At 41.7% G+C, this 20845-nt stretch overlaps 1 protein-coding gene across 1 annotated transcript in view; it reads right to left on the bottom strand.

Moving 5' to 3' along the window:
- Positions 1-506: 506 nt before the first annotated feature.
- Positions 507-20845, bottom strand: part of kcng2 (potassium voltage-gated channel, subfamily G, member 2) — a 48895-nt gene continuing 28556 nt past the window's right edge. Inside the window, exon 3 of the mRNA XM_034235178.1 lies at positions 507-2443. Within this exon, the coding sequence (XP_034091069.1) occupies positions 1619-2443 (825 nt within the window). The 3' untranslated portion in view covers positions 507-1618. The remainder of the gene's footprint in view (positions 2444-20845) is intronic.

Genomic DNA, 20845 nt, shown 5'->3' with positions numbered 1-20845 from the left:
TGCATCGAATATTTTTCAAGGCAAAGATACGTTAAACCCACTGCAGCCTTGCACTTCGCCAGGAGAGGTCGCTGTAACTGAAGCTTCGAGAAATGAACCTATTTCCGACACAATTGTCCAAGTGGTTCGACGCTTCATTCAAAGCTTCATTTTGCCATCACTACCCGTTAGCAACACGATCAAGAGCTCGAGCTACTACTTCCACAGGCTCATTTTTTCAAAGTGCTGTCAGTATTGATCAGATTTACATCGCATTGTGCCAACACCACTCCAGGAAACATCATTATTTCATTATTAATAACGGATGTGGAAAAGAAAACATGACTCAAGCCGCAGACGGACCAATTCAGGATGTCATAATTGCAGAAGCACAGCACGCACTCTTGCAAATTTGAGAGCTTCCTTGTGTATAATTTAATTGTAAAATCAAAGCCTCTCCACTTGGGGACTGTTTTCATTATTACATTTTTCAGAAGAGGCTACCGATTCATGACGCAAAGCAGAGATCCATTTAACTTTTTTTTATTCAAATTATGTCTTATTTCACCATCCACTTAATCAAAACAATATTCTAACTTCTTAAAAACTGGCATATACTGTAGTGGATATATTTGTTTTAAGTGTTCTAATATTTCCATGCTTTTGTAATGATTCAGTGAGTTCAGAGTTTTGAGAATAAACATGCCCGTGCTTATAAACATATCTAATTTGCACTCTCGAGCACTTGATGAGTTACAATAATTAGCAGAATGTTGTGGGGTTTTTTCAGTACAAGGCACTCAAGTGAAATGAAATGAAGTGCTGTATGAGCAATTAGAGGAAATCGTGTAAGACTGGTTACATTATTATTAATTATCTGAAATGGTTTTAGTCATTAAAAGGTCTGTGGGTTTTAGTGCCTGAATGATGATGTTTAACCAGTCACACAACCCTCTTAATGTTCTACTGGCCTTTTACCCACATATATGGTAAGATAACTGGATGTTGGTAAGTGTAGAAACATCCTCTTGTCATTCCACAGTGAACAAAATGTCCCAAACTGACTGCATAGCCCTTTGAAAGAGAAATTACTCTTGTGTAATCATGCTGGATATGAATTAGCTTTGCATCATTGCAAATAAAAGTGCTGACATCATTATGAACGTGTGTGAAACCTTAGAGCCCCAGGTTGAGCAAATACAGAGTACATGGAGATGATATGGCACATCAATAATGAAGCTCCATGTCTGAAGTCTCAGCAAACACCTTTATTCTCATAAGTAGCTACGTGAGGAACATAAATTATTAGTCTGAGGTCTGAATAACAACGTGTGATGTTTTGGTGTTGGAATTCCCTTTTTTTTGCAGACTTATGTGAATCACAGTCACTCAGAACTGTCATTTTTTTAGATCTCATTTGACTGGTTGTTTATTCATGAATGTTATACTGTTTGCAGTCTTTTCAAGTTCAAATGTATGCTCTGCAGCTCCTCAGTAAAACTTAAGAAACTCAGATACACCCTGGAGCACAAGCGCTTCACACGATCAAAGCCGGGACCTCAATCTCCCGGGAAGGAAAATCCCACCATCCTGCAGCTTGTCAACCTTTGGAGTCCCACATGAAACACAAACGAAGCAGCTAAGTTTTCATCGCTCTAATGTCAGCAGCCCTTTGTGCAGCAAGGAACTTCCTCCTCTGCAGTGATGTAGCCGAGGCCTCAGTGATCCCATGATAACTGTCCGTCTCTTGAGAATCTTCACTGTTTTGAGACTTGGTGCTATCCTGCGAACCCGGCTTGTGCCTCGAGGCGCGATTCTGCTCTTCTTTAAGCTCTATGTAGGAGCGTGAGAAGGTGTGGAAAATGGACGTTACGGGGAACGCCATGAGGAGGATTCCACTCAAAATGCTGCTGAGTGCCACCACTTGTCCAGGGATGCTTCTTGGCACCATGTCTCCGTATCCTACTGTGGTCATGGAGATCACGGCCCACCAGTAACTCCCGGGGATACTTGTGAACTCCTGCTTGGCGCCCAACTCGCTCTCAGCTAGGAACACAAGTGGGGAGAAAAGAGCCATGGCTACGCAAAGGAAAAGCAGCAAAAGTCCGAACTCTCGCGTGCATCTTCTCACTGTTAACCCGAGTGTCTGCAGGCCTAAAGAGTGTCGAGCCAAACGCATCACGTAAAAGATCCGTAGAGCTCTCAGGACTCGGAGAACTAACCCCACTTTCTCCAGGTAGTTGTTCCCGGAGCCTGTTTGTTTCCCGCCGACAGAAAAAGAGTCCACGATGAGAGTGATGTAGTACGGGAGGATGGCCAACACGTCGATGAGGTTCAGAGGCGTACGAAGAAACGTCCACTTGCTCTGAGTCTGGATGAAACGCAGTAGGAACTCCAGGGAAAACCAGGCGACGCACACCGTCTCCAGAACGAAGATGTTGTAGCACCTCTGGGAGCACTCACCCTGCGGAGAGGGAAACAAAAGCACATAGACAGATAGACGTTAAAGGTCGCCTATTATGCGAAAATCCACTTCTCTATGTCTCTTCTACATCAACATGTGTCCCCTCTTCTTCATGTCTCTTCTACATCAACATGTGTCCCCTCTTCTTCATGTCTCTTCTACATCAACATGTGTCCCCTCTTCTCCATGTCTCTTCTACATCAACATGTGTCCCCTCTTCTTCATGTCTCTTCTACATCAACATGTGTCCCCTCTTCTTCATGTCTCTTCTACATCAACATGTGTCCCCTCTTCTCCATGTCTCTTCTACATCAACATGTGTCCCCTCTTCTTCATGTCTCTTCTACATCAACATGTGTCCCCTCTTCTTCATGTCTCTTCTACATCAACATGTGTCCCCTCTTCTTCATGTCTCTTCTACATCAACATGTGTCCCCTCTTCTTCATGTCTCTTCTACATCAACATGTGTCCCCTCCAGTGTTGGGACTAACGCGTTACAAGTAACGCGTTACTGTAACGCCGTTATTTTTGGCAGTAACTAGTACTCTAACGCATTACTTTTTAAATTCAGTAACTCAGTTACCGTTACTACATGGTGCGTTACTGCGTTAGTTTTTTTATATAGTCAACAGCCAGGCGAACAGAGATGAGAACTGTACTTAAGTACAGTACTTGAGTAAATGTACTTTGATACTTCCTGTGTCACATGCGGAGACGCGCTGTGGGCGTGTTTGTGTTGTTTACTAACAAGACTATCATGGCGGCGGCGGCGGAGCTCAAGTCTAGTTTCTCCACCTGGAGATATTCTCACTATTTCACTTTTGTCGAGCACAAAGAAAATAACGTTTCTGTTAAATGTAAGTTGTGTCTTGGCGGGACAAAGATCCTATCTACTGCCCAAACCAGTAATTCAAATATCTTGAAACATCTGCAAAAACAACATGCTGGGACGAAGCTAGTAGCTAAGACCACAGAGACTCAGCCGACGCCACTCCACCTCCACATAAGCAACAGCGGCTGGATTTTAACCAAGGGACTGCTAGCCAGGGAAAAGTCGATAAAGCCATTGCACGGTATGTTGTAGAACACATGCAGGCTATTGCTACAGTGGAGTCACCCGCTTTCAGGGACACGGCATATGGGACGGAAAACTTTTTCCAACTACCTGGAGAAAGAATATACAAAAATGGAAAGCCAGCTAATATCGATGCAATCCAGATTGCATATAATGCATGTCAAGTTGATTAACAGATTGTATTATTCTCCAATGCAATAACAGTACTGAAATGAAGGCTATAAGGGCATTAATGGGAGACCCTTTTTCAAGTAACGAAAACGTTACTTTTCACATTACTTTTGGGTGTAAGTAACTAGTAAAGTAACTGAGTTACTTTTGACATGAAGTAACTAGTAATGGTAACTAGTTACTGGTTTTCAGTAACTAGCACAACACTGGTCCCCTCTTCTCCATGTCTCTTCTACATCAACATGTGTCCCCTCTTCTCCATGTCTCTTCTACATCAACATGTGTCCCCTCTTCTTCATGTCTCTTCTACATCAGCATGTGTCCCCTCTTCTTCATGTCTCTTCTACATCAACATGTGTCCCCTCTTCTTCATGTCTCTTCTACATCAACATGTGTCCCCTCTTCTCCATGTCTCTTCTACATCAACATGTGTCCCCTCTTCTTCATGTCTCTTCTACATCAACATGTGTCCCCTCTTCTTCATGTCTCTTCTACATCAACATGTGTCCCCTCTTCTCCATGTCTCTTCTACATCAACATGTGTCCCCTCTTCTTCATGTCTCTTCTACATCAACATGTGTCCCCTCTTCTCCATGTCTCTTCTACATCAACATGTGTCCCCTCTTCTTCATGTCTCTTCTACATCAACATGTGTCCCCTCTTCTTCATGTCTCTTCTTCATCAACATGTGTCCCCTCTTCTTCATGTCTCTTCTACATCAACATGTGTCCCCTCTTCTTCATGTCTCTTCTACATCAACATGTGTCCCCTCTGTGGAAAGAGACTCTGAAAGTTTCAGGAACAAAGATTCTCTCTCTTTTTGATCCATTTCTATAAAAACCTGTCTGAAAATGAGCTGATCAGATTTTGGCCACAGTATTATGTCATAACGATGTTTTGTCTTGTGTAACCATTAGCCAATCAGCAACCAAGGTAACCCCCCCCCCTTATCACCTGAATCTCCTCCTAGAGCACCATTGAGTTCTTTGTAACCAAATCTCTCTCATGCGGCTTTCACACCAGCGCTTTTCCCTTTCTAGCTCCGAGCGGGAGCTTTTCTGGTTCAGCTCCGGTTTCCCTTTTCTGCTCCCGCTCTGTTCACACCGCCCAGCACCCGACTGGTGCTGCCGCTGCTGCGTCATGACGTCACCGTTTACGTGGCTGATTTGCTCCCCAACGGCGTTACGGCGCTCACAACAACAACAACTGCGTCGGGTCGATGATCGTGTTGCTTTTAATCACACGAAGCCAGATTAAATTAAATAACGACTTCTCCAACCTTATGCTTTTCTCCAGAGTGCCGTGGTTCATTGTTTATTAATGTGTTTCTGCAGAATTTACCGACCGCTGCAGTGTTGGCTGCTCTTCCACGGGAGTTTATTCTCCCGTTAGCTCCCGATTAGCTCGATTAGCTCACACTGCTGCGGCCGCTCTAAAGTATTCACTGTCTGACTCACACAAGCAGCTGATACATATCCCCAGTTCCCCTGAATGTGTGTCAGTCTGAATTGACGCTGTTTGGCATCACAACGCTGTTATGAAAGTTTCTCTGGTATAAAATGGGTGATGTTAGCATAGCAACCGAAGCTAAAGGGACTACTTGCTATTGCTATCCTATTGTGGCATAAACCGTTTTCTACAGGCACATTTTACCAGCGTATTTTTATTATGATTCTACTTGTGATAGTCGGACACGACAACCTGTGCAGCCCATGTATTGATTCCATCCGATAGCTGCTATAATACAAAACAACACGTCTGCCCCTCTCCACAATGATCAATGACTGAACGGATGGTCAAAGTAAGGTACAAATAAACAGAATCACACGAAGCCTGGTTAGTGTTGCCTGACTTTATAACGTGTGTTTATAAGCACTACTGCTTGTAGGCAGGCATGACAGTCGACCCATGTTCAGGGGAGGAGGGTTTAGTTTCCTGCACGCCTCGACGTAAGAGAGACGTAAGCGACGCTACCTCTTAGCTCCGAAGCTCTTGCCTCTAGACCGACAATTTTTTGGAGCTGGAAGTGAACCGGATTCCGGAGCTAAGAGCCGGCGCCACTGCGGTGTGAACAGGAAAAACCGGCACTTTTCAGGCTCCAGCTCCGAGCCGGAGCTGTAAAAGCGCTGGTGTGAAAGGGGCATCAGAGGGGCGTGGGGAGCGGCTCCTTATTTTCTGTATATATCTGAGACCTGTAATATATTGATGAAAAACAGTATAATTGGGGAGCTTTAATGGTTTCGTTACACAACAGCAGAAATACCCCATTGAGTGGTGCAGGAATGAGTCAGTATTATACAATTTCTGGTTCCCTCGCCTCAAAGTCAGCGTTTTTTGGAATGTATGTTTCGTTAGATGCCTGAAACAAGCTGAGGAGATTTTCATGTTTTGTTCTACGACATAAATACGTCACTAATTACCCCACTGGTGCATGTTTGTATAGCTTGTATATGTGTAAACAAAAACTGCAGTTTACTAACAAAAGCTAAATGAGACTGAACTAAATGTCATCAAATATGACATTTACCTTTTATTTATTTTTTCTCTGAGTTTTGTAATTAAGTCTGACAGGCTTTGGTGCATAGGCTACAATAATCCATTTAATACAAGAGAAACTTTAAAATATATAATCCTTTATTACGTTAGTTAGAACTGAACAAAAATACACATTTGTAGAGGTCTAAACCAGAACTAATCTCAGTGGAAAAGGGTTCATATGAAGTCAGTAATTAAAAATCAATTTCAAAGCCTGCCGTTTGATTCATGGCTTCGTCATTGACAGAGGTTGAAGCGTTTTGATCTTACAACACAAACACAAACGAGAATCTGCTGGAAGATTCATGAAGTGTAAAACAAAAGGCTTTGATTATCTCATTTAGGAAAGACCACATATCAAACCAGAGCGTTCAAGAGGTGAAATCTGAAGTTACGCCGCCGATGTTACGCAGATAATTAACTGTCAGCGGTGTCGTTCACAGACGAGCCTGCACCATGTGAGCTTTAACAAAAACACATCTGAAATATCCTCTCTTTTAAAGCTAATCTATTCTTCCACGACTGCTGAAATAGCGATTCATAAATAATTTAAATTATAAGAGATTACTTGGTTATTAAAGCAAAGTCACCCCTGGGGGAAACTTTGAAAAAAAATGGTGTGCTTCTCATTTTCCTGCACTTACTTAAGTGTTATTAATTGCAGAACAAATATTCTTTGCTTCACTTTTCGTCAGTTAATTATTGGTGGATTAATTAGGATTTGTGGAGCAATCAAGAACACTTTTTCTGTCTCTCTAAAACTTTTAAATCCTACTTAATACAATGAAATGTGTTCAATTGCATTGGTGGAAATAACGTTTACTCAAGTATTATTTTTAAATATTTGAACTTTAGTTCTTGAGTAGGCTACTTGAGTATTTCCATGCTATACTTAATGCTTCTAATCTACTACAATTTAGAGGAAATGATTGTACTTTGACCACTTTATTTAACAATCATAGGTAACCTCAAGTGAAGGAGTTCAAGTATCTCGGGGTCTTGTTCTCGAGTGAGGGAACAATGGAGCGTGAGATGGGCCGGAGAGTCGGAGCAGCGGGAGCGGTACTGCAGTCGCTTTACCGCACCGTTGTGACGAAAAGGGAGCTGAGCCAGAAGGCAAAGCTCTCTGTCTACCGGGCCATTTTCGTTCCTACCCTCACCTATGGTCATGAAGGATGGGTCATGACCGAAAGAACGAGATCGCGGATACAAGCGGCCGAGATGGGTTTTCTCCGCAGGGTGGCTGGCGTCTCCCTTAGGGATAAGGTGAGAAGTTCAGTCATCCGGGAGGGACTCGGAGTTGAACCGCTCCTCCTTCGCGTCGAAAGGAGCCAGTTGAGGTGGTTCGGGCACCTAGTAAGGATGCCGCCTGGGCGCCTCCCTAGGGAGGTGTTCCAGGCACGTCCAGCTGGGAAGAGACCGAGGGGTAGACCTAGGACCAGGTGGAAGGATTATATCTCTTCGCTGGCCTGGGAGCGCCTTGGGATCCCCCAGTCAGAGCTGGTTGATGTGGCCAGGGAAAGGAACGTTTGGGGCTCTCTGCTGGAACTGCTACCTCCGAGACCCGACCACGGATAAGTGGGAGAAGATGGATGGATGGATGATGGATGGTAATTAATAGATGCTTTTACATGTGAAAACACATAACACGATGCAGTAGGCTACTGTACTCCTAATATACCCTGCATATTAAAACATTTAAATTGGCTCTGCATTGCATCTGCAGCACAGGCAGTACGAGAAAAATAAAGAGCTTTTTGAACATTAAAGCGAGACATGTCACAGACACTGAATACAAATATCAACCTGAAAGTGAGCATAATAGGGCCCCTTTAAAGCTTTTCCTCCAGGTGTGAATGTGTGCAAGCGTGAATATAAATATAAACTAAACATTTGCTTTACTATTTGCTCAGTCAATAGCTGTGCTAGCAAGGATAAGTCATTCCAAGAGACTGCCCTCTCAGAAATGAAGTCCTGCTCTCAGATTGAGCTTCATGCATTTTTCAGAGTGTAGCCTACACTTAGCCTATATTGCAAATAGCATTTTTTGCCCTAGAGACCAAACTTTGCTAAATCCATTAAGGAGCTTGTAAATCACTGATAGGCAGCGCTGGGGTTGCAGTTATTCACAGAGCGGCAGCAGCAATAAACTGCAATATGGAAAGACGTCATCATGAGGAAAATGTGGTATAGATCTGTAGGTCGATTTATGTGTTGTGCTTTTAGTTCTGTGGTGGCAATATCAAACTTATTTTCAGATGCAGCTGTTCCAAAATCCCTGTGAATGCGCTATAAAAGACCACTTTACGATTATGAATTCTCAAACTTGCAGTCTATGATTTATTTTATTGCAATAAAATACTATAAGCGCAACTTTGACAATTAAATATTTCCATAGAGTGAATGATGCAGTGGGGATTCAGTATTTTAAAGTTTATTGTTAAAAGTCTAGTCGGGACGGAGTGGCGCAGTGGGCTGTGCGTTGATCATCAGATCAAGGGTGGCGTTGGGGAACTCCAGTTCGAAACCCGCCACCGCGTCAGGCCGTTGTGTCCTTGGGCAAGACACTTCACCCGAATTTGCTCCTGTGGGTACTGTCCACAGTACATGACCATTACATGTATGTATATATGTAAGTATGAATGTATGTATATATATGTGTGTAATGTGTACTTGTAAAGCACCTTGATGACTTCGAGGTGTGAAGATGGGCGGAGTGGCTGTGCGTTGATCTTCAAATCAAGGGGGTGTTGGGGAACACCAGTTCGAAACCCGCCGCCACTGCGTCTGTAAAGCCGTTGTGTCCTTGGGCAAGACACTTCACCTGAATTTGCTCCTGTGGGTATTGTCCGTTACATGTGTGTAATGTGTATTTGTAAAGCGCTTTGAGCATCTGGAAAAGCGCTATATATATACGTAAGGAATTATTATTATTAATTGTGATAAAGGTTTTTATCCATTTTAAGCTATTTTGAGCCTCTACTACATGTCTGCGGCAAAGCGGCTGCAGTGCTTACATACACTTATTTTGAAATGTGATATCATAAAATATCTTTTAGGTGGTTAGGAGAACAGATTGTCTGCTTCCCTCTGAGGGGACTTTAAGCCAAACATAACCAAACATTTGAGAGATACAGAATATAACACTCTTTACTCCCATATGTTTTCAGAATGCCAAAAACATTTTTGATAGATTATAGAAGCAACTGCAGTAGTTTCATATTTCCTGTTTCTCTATAGCCCATTAGACGCTTAATGTCTATGAATCCCCCTTTGACTCTTCATGCAAAGTATTTTTTGACTTCCTATAATGAGGCTACATTAAAGCACTGCAGCAAATCTTGAAGTTAAAGCATTTGAGCTGAAATCCTCCCTCTAACAACCACATGCTGTCATTTCCCATCCAAAGTAATATGAGCCTGCAGCCAAAACCAATACATGTGCTTCTGTCCAAATCCTTAAGGAGCTCACATGCTAACCAGAATGTTTCACACCTCCTCTTTCATTCTCTCACATGGGAGTGTGTCAGTTTTCCCTGAATTCGACCAGCGTGTTTGTGATGTTCTCTGTCAGAGGCTTTTCTGTCTGAGTGCATTTCCAGCTCACACTGAGGAATCAAATTAAAAGCACACAATTATCTGTCTCAGCGATCAGGGGACTCTGACCCCGATACAGCTGAAGCATGGAAACCAAACAACAGGGTTTGGACATATGGTGGCTGTCAGGTGACAAAAACACTTCCATTAAAGGGGACCTATTGTGAAAAATACCCTTCTTCATGTCTCTTCTTCATCAACATGTGTCCCCTCTTCTCCATGTCTCTTCTACATCAACATGTGTCCCTTCTTCTTCTTCATATCTCTTCTACATCAACATGTGTCCCCTCTTCTTCATGTCTCTTCTACATCAACATGTGTCCCCTCTTCTTCATGTCTCTTCTTCATCAACATGTGTCCCCTCTTCTTCGTGTCTCTTCTACATCAACATGTGTCCCCTCTTCTTCATGTCTCTTCTACATCAACATGTGTCCCCTCTTCTTCATGTCTCTTCTACATCAACATGTGTCCCCTCTTCTCCATGTCTCTTCTACATCAACATGTGTCCCCTCTTCTTCATGTCTCTTCTACATCAACATGTGTCCCCTCTTCTTCATGTCTCTTCTACATCAACATGTGTCCCCTCTTCTTCATGTCTCTTCTACATCAACATGTGTCCCCTCTTCTTCATGTCTCTTCTACATCAACATGTGTCCCCTCTTCTTCATGTCTCTTCTACATCAACATGTGTCCCCTCTGTGGAAAGAGACTCTGAAAGTTTCAGGAACAAAGATTCTCTCTCTTTTTGATCCATTTCTATAAAAACCTGTCTGAAAATGAGCTGATCAGATTTTGGCCACTTTATGATGTCATAACGATGTGTTGTCTTGTGTAACCATTAGCCAATCAGCAACCAAGGTACCCCCCCCCCCACCTTATCACCTGAATCTCCTCTAGAGCACCATTGAGTTCTTTGTAACCAAATGTCTCTCAGAGGGGCGTGGGGAGGGGCTCCTTATTTTTATCTGAAGTAACAGACAGAGAATCAGCACTTTGGAAACAGGGCTGAAACAGAGGGGATTATGGGTAATGCAGCAATGATCTGTTTGGTGTTTGGAGCCAATCACTTCAGAGATATATGTTTTGATGAAAAACAGTATAATAGGGACCTTTAAGAGAAACCAATGTAGCTTCAGAAATGTAGCGGTGGAAACATTTTTCATTTTCCACCACTGCACAAACGAAACAACGGGGACATTAAAAAGTGATGCACACAACTGGGACCGGAGCAATTGTTGACGTTCAGGGATAATACAAATTATCAAAAATCTCCCAAATTGGGATGAATAAAGTGCTTCTTATCTATCTAATCTTAATACACTGTCACTGTTGACAGAGTTAGTCTGTTGTTGTAAGTGTTTGGTCAGAATATTTGTAAAGGACTAGGATAGCTAGCTTGCAGACCTGCAATATTATCAGAAGGAATCACACACATTGTTAAAATAAGCCAAATGTACACTTTAGGTAAGTTTCCAGGGACAGTGATAGTTGGCCAACTTTATAATCCCAATACGTCAACATGTGCTTCGATTCCAGCTGTGTGCGTCACTCTTTAGTGTCCCCTGGTTTCCGTTGTGTTTTCAGCTTCTTGCAATGTTTTGTATTTGCAGCGTTTTTAGTAAACTCCTAATGGAAATGTTTTGGGTAGTTGTAATGCGTCTGCCCCTGTCAGCCACGGCAGATATTGTACCAAATGCAGATTTAGTGTCAACAGCCACACAAAGCCTTTTCTCTGACAACTGCTTAGGACACAGTCTTATGGTGCATTTCCACTGCAGGGCCTCGCACGGCTTAGTACGGTATAGTTAGGCCTTGGTAGGCCAAGCTCACTTTATGCTGCGTTTCCATTACAGTTTAGGAACTGGGGCAGTAACTATAGTAACGCAGTGTAGGCGGAGCCGTGACGTCATCTTCAATGCAAAACACAAAACCAACATCAGCCGTTAGCTCTTAGCACGCTGGTTTATTTATGTCTGTAGGCCGTTGTTGTGAGTGTGGACGGTCGGAGCATATACAACGTTAGCTTAGCCGATCTCCATTCAGAAAACATGCATTTTAAAAGGTTGTTCGCCTGCCGTCTGTCTGCAGACTTGTCAAAGCATTAATTCATGGTTTTTACTAACCGGTATCAGTATGTTGTTACTTCGGCATCATTTTTAAACGTGTGTTACAATTAAATCACGGTCAAATATGTTCATTGTGTTGTAATTGCCAGCGATTCTCTCACTAGTTTAGCATACTCAGCCCGGTTGTTGGCCTGGAAAGAACCTGGATTTTGGAGAGCCAGAAAAACTGTGAACGAGTACCCGTTAGCCGGAACTACCCCTAGTGGAAACGCAACAAAATAACGGGCTGGGCACGGCACGGCACGCTTAAACCGCGCTGCAGTGGAAATGCGCCATTAGTGAGTAAACCCGACTAACCAATTAATTAACACAAGTTGAGGGCCAACCAAAAAACAGGTGTAATAGAAACATATTATACTCACTTACTGTTATGGAAATTGTGTGATCAAGTGTATTAACATTGCAGACTGTAAACTGTTCCTCTGATTAGGTCACAGCATGGGAGAGATTCTTAAATGTATGTGTGGTCAACAGAGGGGGTAAGGTTTTTGCATACTGTGGCTGAGGGGTATCTGTATATCCCATTGTCTTGTATTGAGTGAAGGTTTTGCATACTGTATCAGAGGGGGTGTCAGCTGGCTTCCCAGAATGTTGTTGTAATGTAAATCTGCTTTGATGTCCTCCTATAAAGAGAGACTGTTTCACTCAGAAAGGTACGTGCTCTTTTGGAGGAGACGTCATACTTGCAAGTATAAAGATCCTTATTGCTTTTAATACGAATATTGTGTTGCTGTACGTTTGTTACCTTACTGATTATTCTCTCTAGACCACAGCTGATTAGAAAGCTGCTACGACACTTACTTACTTTAATAATATCATTGTGTGATTCTTATTTGCTAATGTTAATCTGTATTTACTACTTCTCACACTTCTTAGCTAAGCTTCGGAACATTCCTTATGAAGAAGATGTGTTGCAGTTTTGTTGGTTACTCTCTCTGTGCATCAGCAGTATGACCTTCCTGATACGGCCTCCCTAACTCCCAGAATGCCCCTTTGTTATCACCAAACTCAACCCCTCCCTTTCTCCTCTCTCTGTGTTTAAATATTAAACTCTATTCTTGGTCTTTCACACTGCAGACTGTATGCTCTCTGTGTGACTGACTGAACTTTCTTGCAAGAAATAAAATACGACAAAGACTGCTGAATGGTTTGATTCTCTATCCACATTGATACATACATTCCCACCACACAGGAAGTACATCTTCCGTCTGAAAGTTGGTCTGGGTGTAACTTTCTTTCTTTCGTTTATTCCATCAAAAATCATTATGGTATGCAAGGTGATAATTGTATACAACTGAAGAATAACAAATGAAGATATGGTTGCTCCGTTTGAATCCCTTCACATGCAGAATTGATTTGTGTCACTTATGGTCTGGCTGAAGTTTTGGGGAATTGGAAACATAGCCGATGGAAAACACACTGTATATAAGTCAGTCTATTTATAGCACTGTTAAATACTGACGGCTGCCTGCCACTCACACAGTGCATGCTGGGATATGCTCATGCACCCCACTATATATTAAATAATCATTAGTACTGATGTAACCGGTCACAAATCACTGTCTTCAGAGCGCCTCAGGCCTGTCTGCTGCATCTCAACCCTGTCAGTCAAACTACTTTTTCTATCCTTTTCATAATTATATTTTAAATGATTTCATTCAGAGTGCAGAGTGTGAGATTACTGCAAGTTAACGGGAAACCTGCCTGAGGGAGAAATCTGAGCTGATGAGTCATTTTCCACCAATCTTTACAAATTACTTTGATGTTCCCACTGAGTTAATCGCTCAGTGACCTGCTGAGTGTCTAATCATTTCTAAAAATGACCAAAAAACGTAATATTCTCAGTCATTCCTCCATGAGTTTCTTCCTGTGATTACGATTCAGGATCAAAGTACTCTGAGATGCACTAAGCATGATTACTTTTGAAATCTTAAAGGTCCCATGTCACGGCCATTTCTACTGATCATATTTCCATTGTTAAGGTCGACTAGAATAGATTTAAATTGTGCAATTTTCCAAACTCACATTGGTTTCTCATACAGCATCTCTGTATAGTATGTGTATTCACTCTCTGTCCTAAACGGCTTGTTGGAGCTCCTGCCCCCCCCCCTCCCTGCGAGCCCAGTGTGCTCTGATTGGTCGGGACGTTGCGAGGGTCGCTGCTGCGAGAAGCGGACAGGTTTCCGTGTCGGCGATACAGCGAGAACAAGCTAAACTCATCCTGAGCACACACAAACACTAACAGCCGAAGTAAAAACAATAAGTGTGGCTTGATATTGAGAAAGAAAAAGGTTTATAACGCTGTGAGAATGGGTCTGCTGCGGAGAGCATTTCTCCACCATCCCAACTCCTCTATTACCAACCAGGGAGCTCTATGCAAGTCAATGGAGACTCCCTGTTAGTTAGCCAAGGGGTCCTGGTGTGTGAGGTGCTCCACGGATTGGTCCATTTGGGCCAATCCGCTCATTTGTTGTTGATTTGGGTGTTCACACGTCACAGAACCCAGGAAGCAAACAATGGAAAAAGAGAAATCTCCAACGAGGCGTTCTGGGGCAGCACAGACAGGTCTTCTCTGTGTTAGAGTTTTACTCGCTACAGGGTGCACTTTGAGGGTTTGTGACTCTGCAGACCGTTTACATGCAGAAAAACCTTCATAACACAAGGGGACGGGTGATAACCAGAAAAGCATGACATGGGCCCTTTAAAAAACATCGGCCTTGGGAACAAGATAAAGAGTTCTTATCCACCGTTGAGCTTGATCCAATTTTTTAATCATTAAGGTCATTTATTTATTCTTCAATAGCCTGCTATAACTCAAACGCACGGGGGCATTGGCCTCGACCCAAGCTGTTTGGCTGCTTGTCAATAAATATTTATTATACTGGGTATGCAGCATAACTTTACAGCAGGAGCTTTCTGAACAAAATAGTTGTATTCCCTTGAACCTGTAATCCCCAAAGCAAATTGGTGCATTTGCATTGACTTAAAACAAAAATGAAGATTAAGGAATACTGGAACTGATGTCTTGCAACACTGAAGTTTTTTTTAAAGGCTTGGCCAATATGTATAATGTCTAATGTTTGTTTCAAATGTTTAAAAAGTACAATATGTGCTTTTCCTCTGATAATAGCTGACCCTCTACCTCCTGCAACAACAGGACCACTCTGTGTGTACGCTGTTATTTATAGCCTGTTCTCCTCTGTGGACCACTCATATTCCCCATGGGGGTCCTTACATTTCTTCTGATTTAATCTAATGTACTATATATCGATATGTACGCTCTCACACACTCTCTACCCTCTCTGTGATAAAATACACAACCATAACTGATGAGGAGAAAATTAGAAAATGTGGACAGTTTTTTATTCATTGACTTGGTCTGTCCATACATGTACTTTGCTCAAAATATAAAACACATTTATTCTATGGCAGCAATAAATTAAACAAAACAAAGAAACAGTATTTCTTAAATCCAAAAGCATTTTTTTACGTAAATAAATAGAGTACACGTATTCTGTACATCCATGTGTATATACACACACACACACACACACACACACACACACACACACACACACACACACACACACACACAGTGTTCAGCCGGGGACGGTGCAGGAGCAGACGAGGTCTAAAGGCCCGAACATGAACGGCAGGAACAGCCTGTTATAGCCGGTACACACACACACACACACACACACACACACACACACACACACACACACACACACACACACACACACACACACACACACACACACACACACACACACAGTAAACCATTTGGACACATCTTCAAAGCTCCGTCTTCTGGGACTTTAAATGTTTTTATTCGATTTTGGCCCAACTGTTCCCTCATATTCCCAGAGTAACATCAGTCATTATCCTTCATCTTTTCCTCTGTGGTCACACTGAGAGAAATGTATTTTAAATGTTGGGTATTACAGGACATTGGGGCTGCATTAGCTTGGGAATGCTTCTATGATAACAGGAAAAGTGTTATCCCTTCATGTCCGCAGGGACGAGAAACTACAGCGAGCACTTTCTGTTAGCAGTAAGTAACCAAAGGCTTGGAGAAATAAATACATTATTTAACCTCTTTATTATCAGTTGTTCAAGATTCTAAATAAATCCTGAAACCAAATACTGTACTTCATTGCATTTGAATTTAACGTGTGCCTTTTTGCATTTAGATTTACATTTAAATGTAATGTACTTCTACTTTTAACACTTTTATCACAGCGTATCCTTATTTTACAACATTTCAATCTTTATGACCCTTAATTTGATAATAGAGAGGCGAAGTCCCGCCCATCTACTTCCGACCCATGGGACCTTATTTCGGAAAAATTATGTATTGAATTCAATGGAGAGAGAAAACGTATCTTTCGATCCCGTTTGAATTGTGCCATGAATCACACATGATGTCAAAAAAGTCACAGTTTGTCGTAAAACTGTTGAAATATAAGACTATGAAAAATACGCAACTAGAAAGACTACAAATCCCAGAATCTTTTAAATTGACAAACATCATATGTGTAATTCGTGGCACAATTCAAACGGGATCAAACGATAATCTTTCTCTCTCCATTGACTTCAATGCTTACTTTTTCCGAAATAAGGTCCCATGGAGCCCCCCCGGAAAGGGAGGGACTTCGCCTCTCTATATAATAATAATAATAATAATAATAATACAAATGTAATAGATGATTAACATATGATAAAGTGCAGTTGGGCAACTATTATTGACTTTACTATTTGGAAAGTAGTTCAGTCGTTTAACCATTGTTAGTTAGTACATTTACTAAAATACTTAACTTAAGTACAATTTACCTCACCTTGCCTTATCTTTTCTTACCTTACATTATCATATCCTTTCGTATCTTACTTTATCTCCCTTTCCCTTCCTTTATCTTGTCTTATCTTACCTTATTTTATCTTAATCTGTCTTACTTTAGAGAAGGTTTACTGAAGTTCAGATAGAAATCTGGACCATGTTCCTACGGGGGATTTAACCCTCCTGTTGTCTTCGGGTCAAATCTGACCGATTTACTACTTTTATCAATCATAACTTTTTTAGTTTTACATTCGATTACATTAAAGGTGGGGTAGGTAAGTTTGAGAAACCGGCTCGAGATACACTTATTGTTATATTCCATGGAATGCTCTTAATATCCCGATAGCAATGAATATCTGAAGTGCTTTGACAACAAATCCATAAAAAAATGTCATCTGTTGAAGCCGTAGTTCTGTAAAAAGCACGACCAATCATCTGAGCCGGCCCGGCTAAAGTAACTGGATGGCCTACCTGCCTGTCAGCCTTCCATCGGGGCACAAACTTCGTGCCCTCATTGGTCATGTGCGTGTTCGTGTGTGTTGGAGGAGGGGCTCTGTAAGGAAGTGGCAGATTTCTTCCGGCTGTGTATTTTCAAATTCTAGCGCACTCGAGCTGGTTTCTCCAAAATTACCTACCGCACCTTTAAGGCTGTATGATATCCTTCACAGTAGACATCTTCTGAACATATAATATTGCTGATCACCACTTTCATTGAATTTTGGATGATTTAGTCAACTTTGTAACACCCATGGTGACCGCCATAAAGAAAAGGAATTAGTAACCATCCGAATCAGATAAAACACACACACACACACACACCCACATACACATACACACACACACACCACACATACTCTACACTGTAAAATATTACCATGATTTCACAATATTTAGCTGTAATATTTTACAATAAATTACTGTTTTACCACTTTAAAGTCTTTACCTGTGATGTTCACAATATAACACTGTAATTTAGAATTTCACAGTGAAATCAATACAGGCACAGTTAATTACTGTGAATGTACAGGATAAATGATTACCAGGATTTCACAACATGTTACTGTATTATTTCACAGTAAAATACTGTATTCAGAACATCCTCTGTGATAACACAACAAATTAAGTGATTTTCTTGCTTTTATCGCTCTTGCTTGGCTTTAAATACTAATTTCTTTCTTTGGTGCAGGTTTTACTTAAATTGAAAGGGGCACCGCTGCATCTGCTTTAAAATAAATGAGGCAACATATACATCTATGTAAAATTGAAATTGTTGTCTTGGCTTAGTGTTTTCAGGTGCATCCTGGGCATTAATCCTGAGACGGGCTGGAAAGCCAAAAAGAGGCATGGCAATTTAAACCTCCATGTCAGCACATTCTTCAGAAAAATTGTTGACTTTGAGTGGATGTCTGTGTAGACATGTGTTAAGTGCTCCCCTCCTTGTTTTCTGTGTCCCTGGCTCCGCCTCTGCCCAGGTGCACCTGGTCTGCCCCTGGCTCCGCCTCTGCCCAGGTGTTCCAAATTCCACTCAGCCGTGTCTATATATAAAGAGAAGCTGGAGGAGAAGGATGTCTCGCCTATCCTAACGCCGGAGACACTGTCCTTAGAATACCTCTTTGCCATTCTGAGCTGTAGGCCATATTTTTGCAGATGTGTTTATGTTTAGCCTGGAGGACCTGGTAGTCCAGTTTTTGCGGCTTTATTTTGTTTCCCATAGGGTTTATAATTGATTTCTGGTTGGGGGGGGGAGCTCTGGGTCCTACGGTCCGTGGTATCGCTGGCTCGGGTTCCCTCCTTCTGTTTGTTCCTTTTGGCCAGTCCTCCAGACCTCTTTTTGTTTCCCATTTAGCTTGTGTGAGCAAACGATTATCAATAAATGCTCGTTACCAAGTACCGGTTATTGCGTGTATTCTTTCATGTTGCGGGTCTCAGCACAAGCCACTACGGAGTAGAGGTTGGGGCCGTAACAACATTTCCAAGACACTGTGAAATGTACTTTGCACTTCAATGGAGTAATACAAAGTTACAATGGGCATTTTCTTTGTTTTTCTTTGTTGATTGAGCTGATTGAATTATGGTACAATCCCAGTCAAATTTACAATATATTATCGTATTATTTAGATTTGTATATTTACAGTAAATTACTGGCTACTGTGTTGCATTACTTCTACAGTAATAGTGTGAACATACAGGTAATTACTGTAATTGATGTACAGCAAGGTACCATAATACCACAGCTCTGTACTGCTATATCACAGTAATTCCATGGGCATGGCAACTGTAAAGTCACAGTATTTAGTTGTACTTTTATTCTAATTAACTGTAAAATATATACAGTAAGTTACTGTGAAATATTTACAGTCAATTACTGTGAAATATTTACAGTAAATTACTGTGAAATCCATGCAACTAGTAGCCAGTAATTTACTGTAATTTTACAGCCAAACATTTTACAGTGTATATGTGTTCCCCCCCCCTTATGTGCCCATCCCCCCATGTGAATCACACCTGGCACGCGCGATATATGTTCAGTGTCTATTCTTTGTATATTTACTGCAGTTTTTCATGTATACCAGTAGTCTGATACAATATCTACAGTTTGAAACGGTGTTAAATGACATTTGGTGATGATTAATGGAGGTTGTGGCTCAGTGGGTAGAGTGCTGGACTTTGAATCAGGGGGTAGCAAGTTGGAGTCCCACTGCAGTCAGCATGTCGTTGTGTCCCTGAGACACTTCACCCAAATTGCTCCTGTGGGGAATGCCCACAGTACTGAATGTATGTAAGTCAATTTGGATAAAAGCGTCTAACAAATGACATGTAATTAATGGTTTTTGTGTTAATGTAATAGCAGTTAAAACAGGACCGGTCAAATTTGACCGCGAACACCAAAGTAAGGGGGGGAAACGAAGACAATAGGAGGGTTAAATTAAGTACTTGGTAAGAAATCTCTCTCCGACCCAACAGAAAATGATATGTCGAGCTCTGAACGAGGAACACAAATCATCTCCTCCATGATGGGTTACATGAACAGCATTTCACCCTTCTCACCATCAGGAGGAATGACTGATCTCCACCTTTTTTCAGCATACACTACAACAAAATCTCTATTTTTCACACTTTTATTCTCCATCCGTCCACACCCTCTCCCCCTGTGATGATATATGACCGTGGTGAGGGTGTACTTTAAAGTGTCAGGGATTTACATCACAAAGCAGTATATATAGGGCTCAGAGACATGAGCGGAGTCACTGAAAGGTTATATCCACAGCCGGGAGAAAAATGGGAAGTTTCAAAGATGCTTATGTGGGGCAAGAATAAGCATCGACAAAACACTTGGGATGTTTAATCCCCTATTCATCCAGAGAGTGCAACGAGCGACCATGAAATATGAAATGTAATAAAGCTCCTTTTTTCTGTTGAGAGAGGGCTTGAGAAAACCACAGAATGCTTCTCAAAGAGCCACATTAAATTAGAAAGCCAGCAAAGTGCTTTCTAAAAAAAAATGTTTTTCTACAGGAACTCTCTCCTCCGGCTCAAGTGACCGAGCGCATACAGAAGGCCGCTTCCTGCAGGGTTTAGGTTGCATTGGCCTCGTGATGCACCCTGCAATTTAATTTAGGCGGGAAAACACACGTCTGAAAGCATCATGACTTCATTTTGTGGAAAATACAAATGCTGTGGGCGCCTTGCATTTATTTGTGAAAGGTGGGGTCATCCTTATGTTTCTCTTGATATAAAGTATAGAGAGGAGAAGTCCCTCCCTTTCCTCCATGGGACCTTATTTCGGGAGAATTATGTATTGAAGTCAATGGGGAGAGAAAGATTATCTTTCGATCCCGTTTGAATTGTGCCACGAATTACACATATGATGTTTGTCAATTTAAAAGATAATTTTAAATGTGTCGTAAAACTGTGAAGTAACACTTTGTTTTGTGTGAAACCGCTCAATGAACTACATCTCCCGTCTCGCACCACACACCAAGACGGCCGTCACGTTGAAACATTTCACTTCTTTCTTTCAGAATGAGGCGGAAAGTATTAAAAGAGGTGGAAATCACTCC

The sequence above is a fragment of the Gymnodraco acuticeps genome, unplaced genomic scaffold (assembly GCF_902827175.1).
Source record: "Gymnodraco acuticeps unplaced genomic scaffold, fGymAcu1.1, whole genome shotgun sequence".
Classification (NCBI taxonomy): Eukaryota; Metazoa; Chordata; class Actinopteri; order Perciformes; family Bathydraconidae; genus Gymnodraco; species Gymnodraco acuticeps.
The sequence above is the reverse complement of the archived record's forward strand: the minus strand, read 5'-3'. Positions and strand labels throughout refer to the sequence as shown.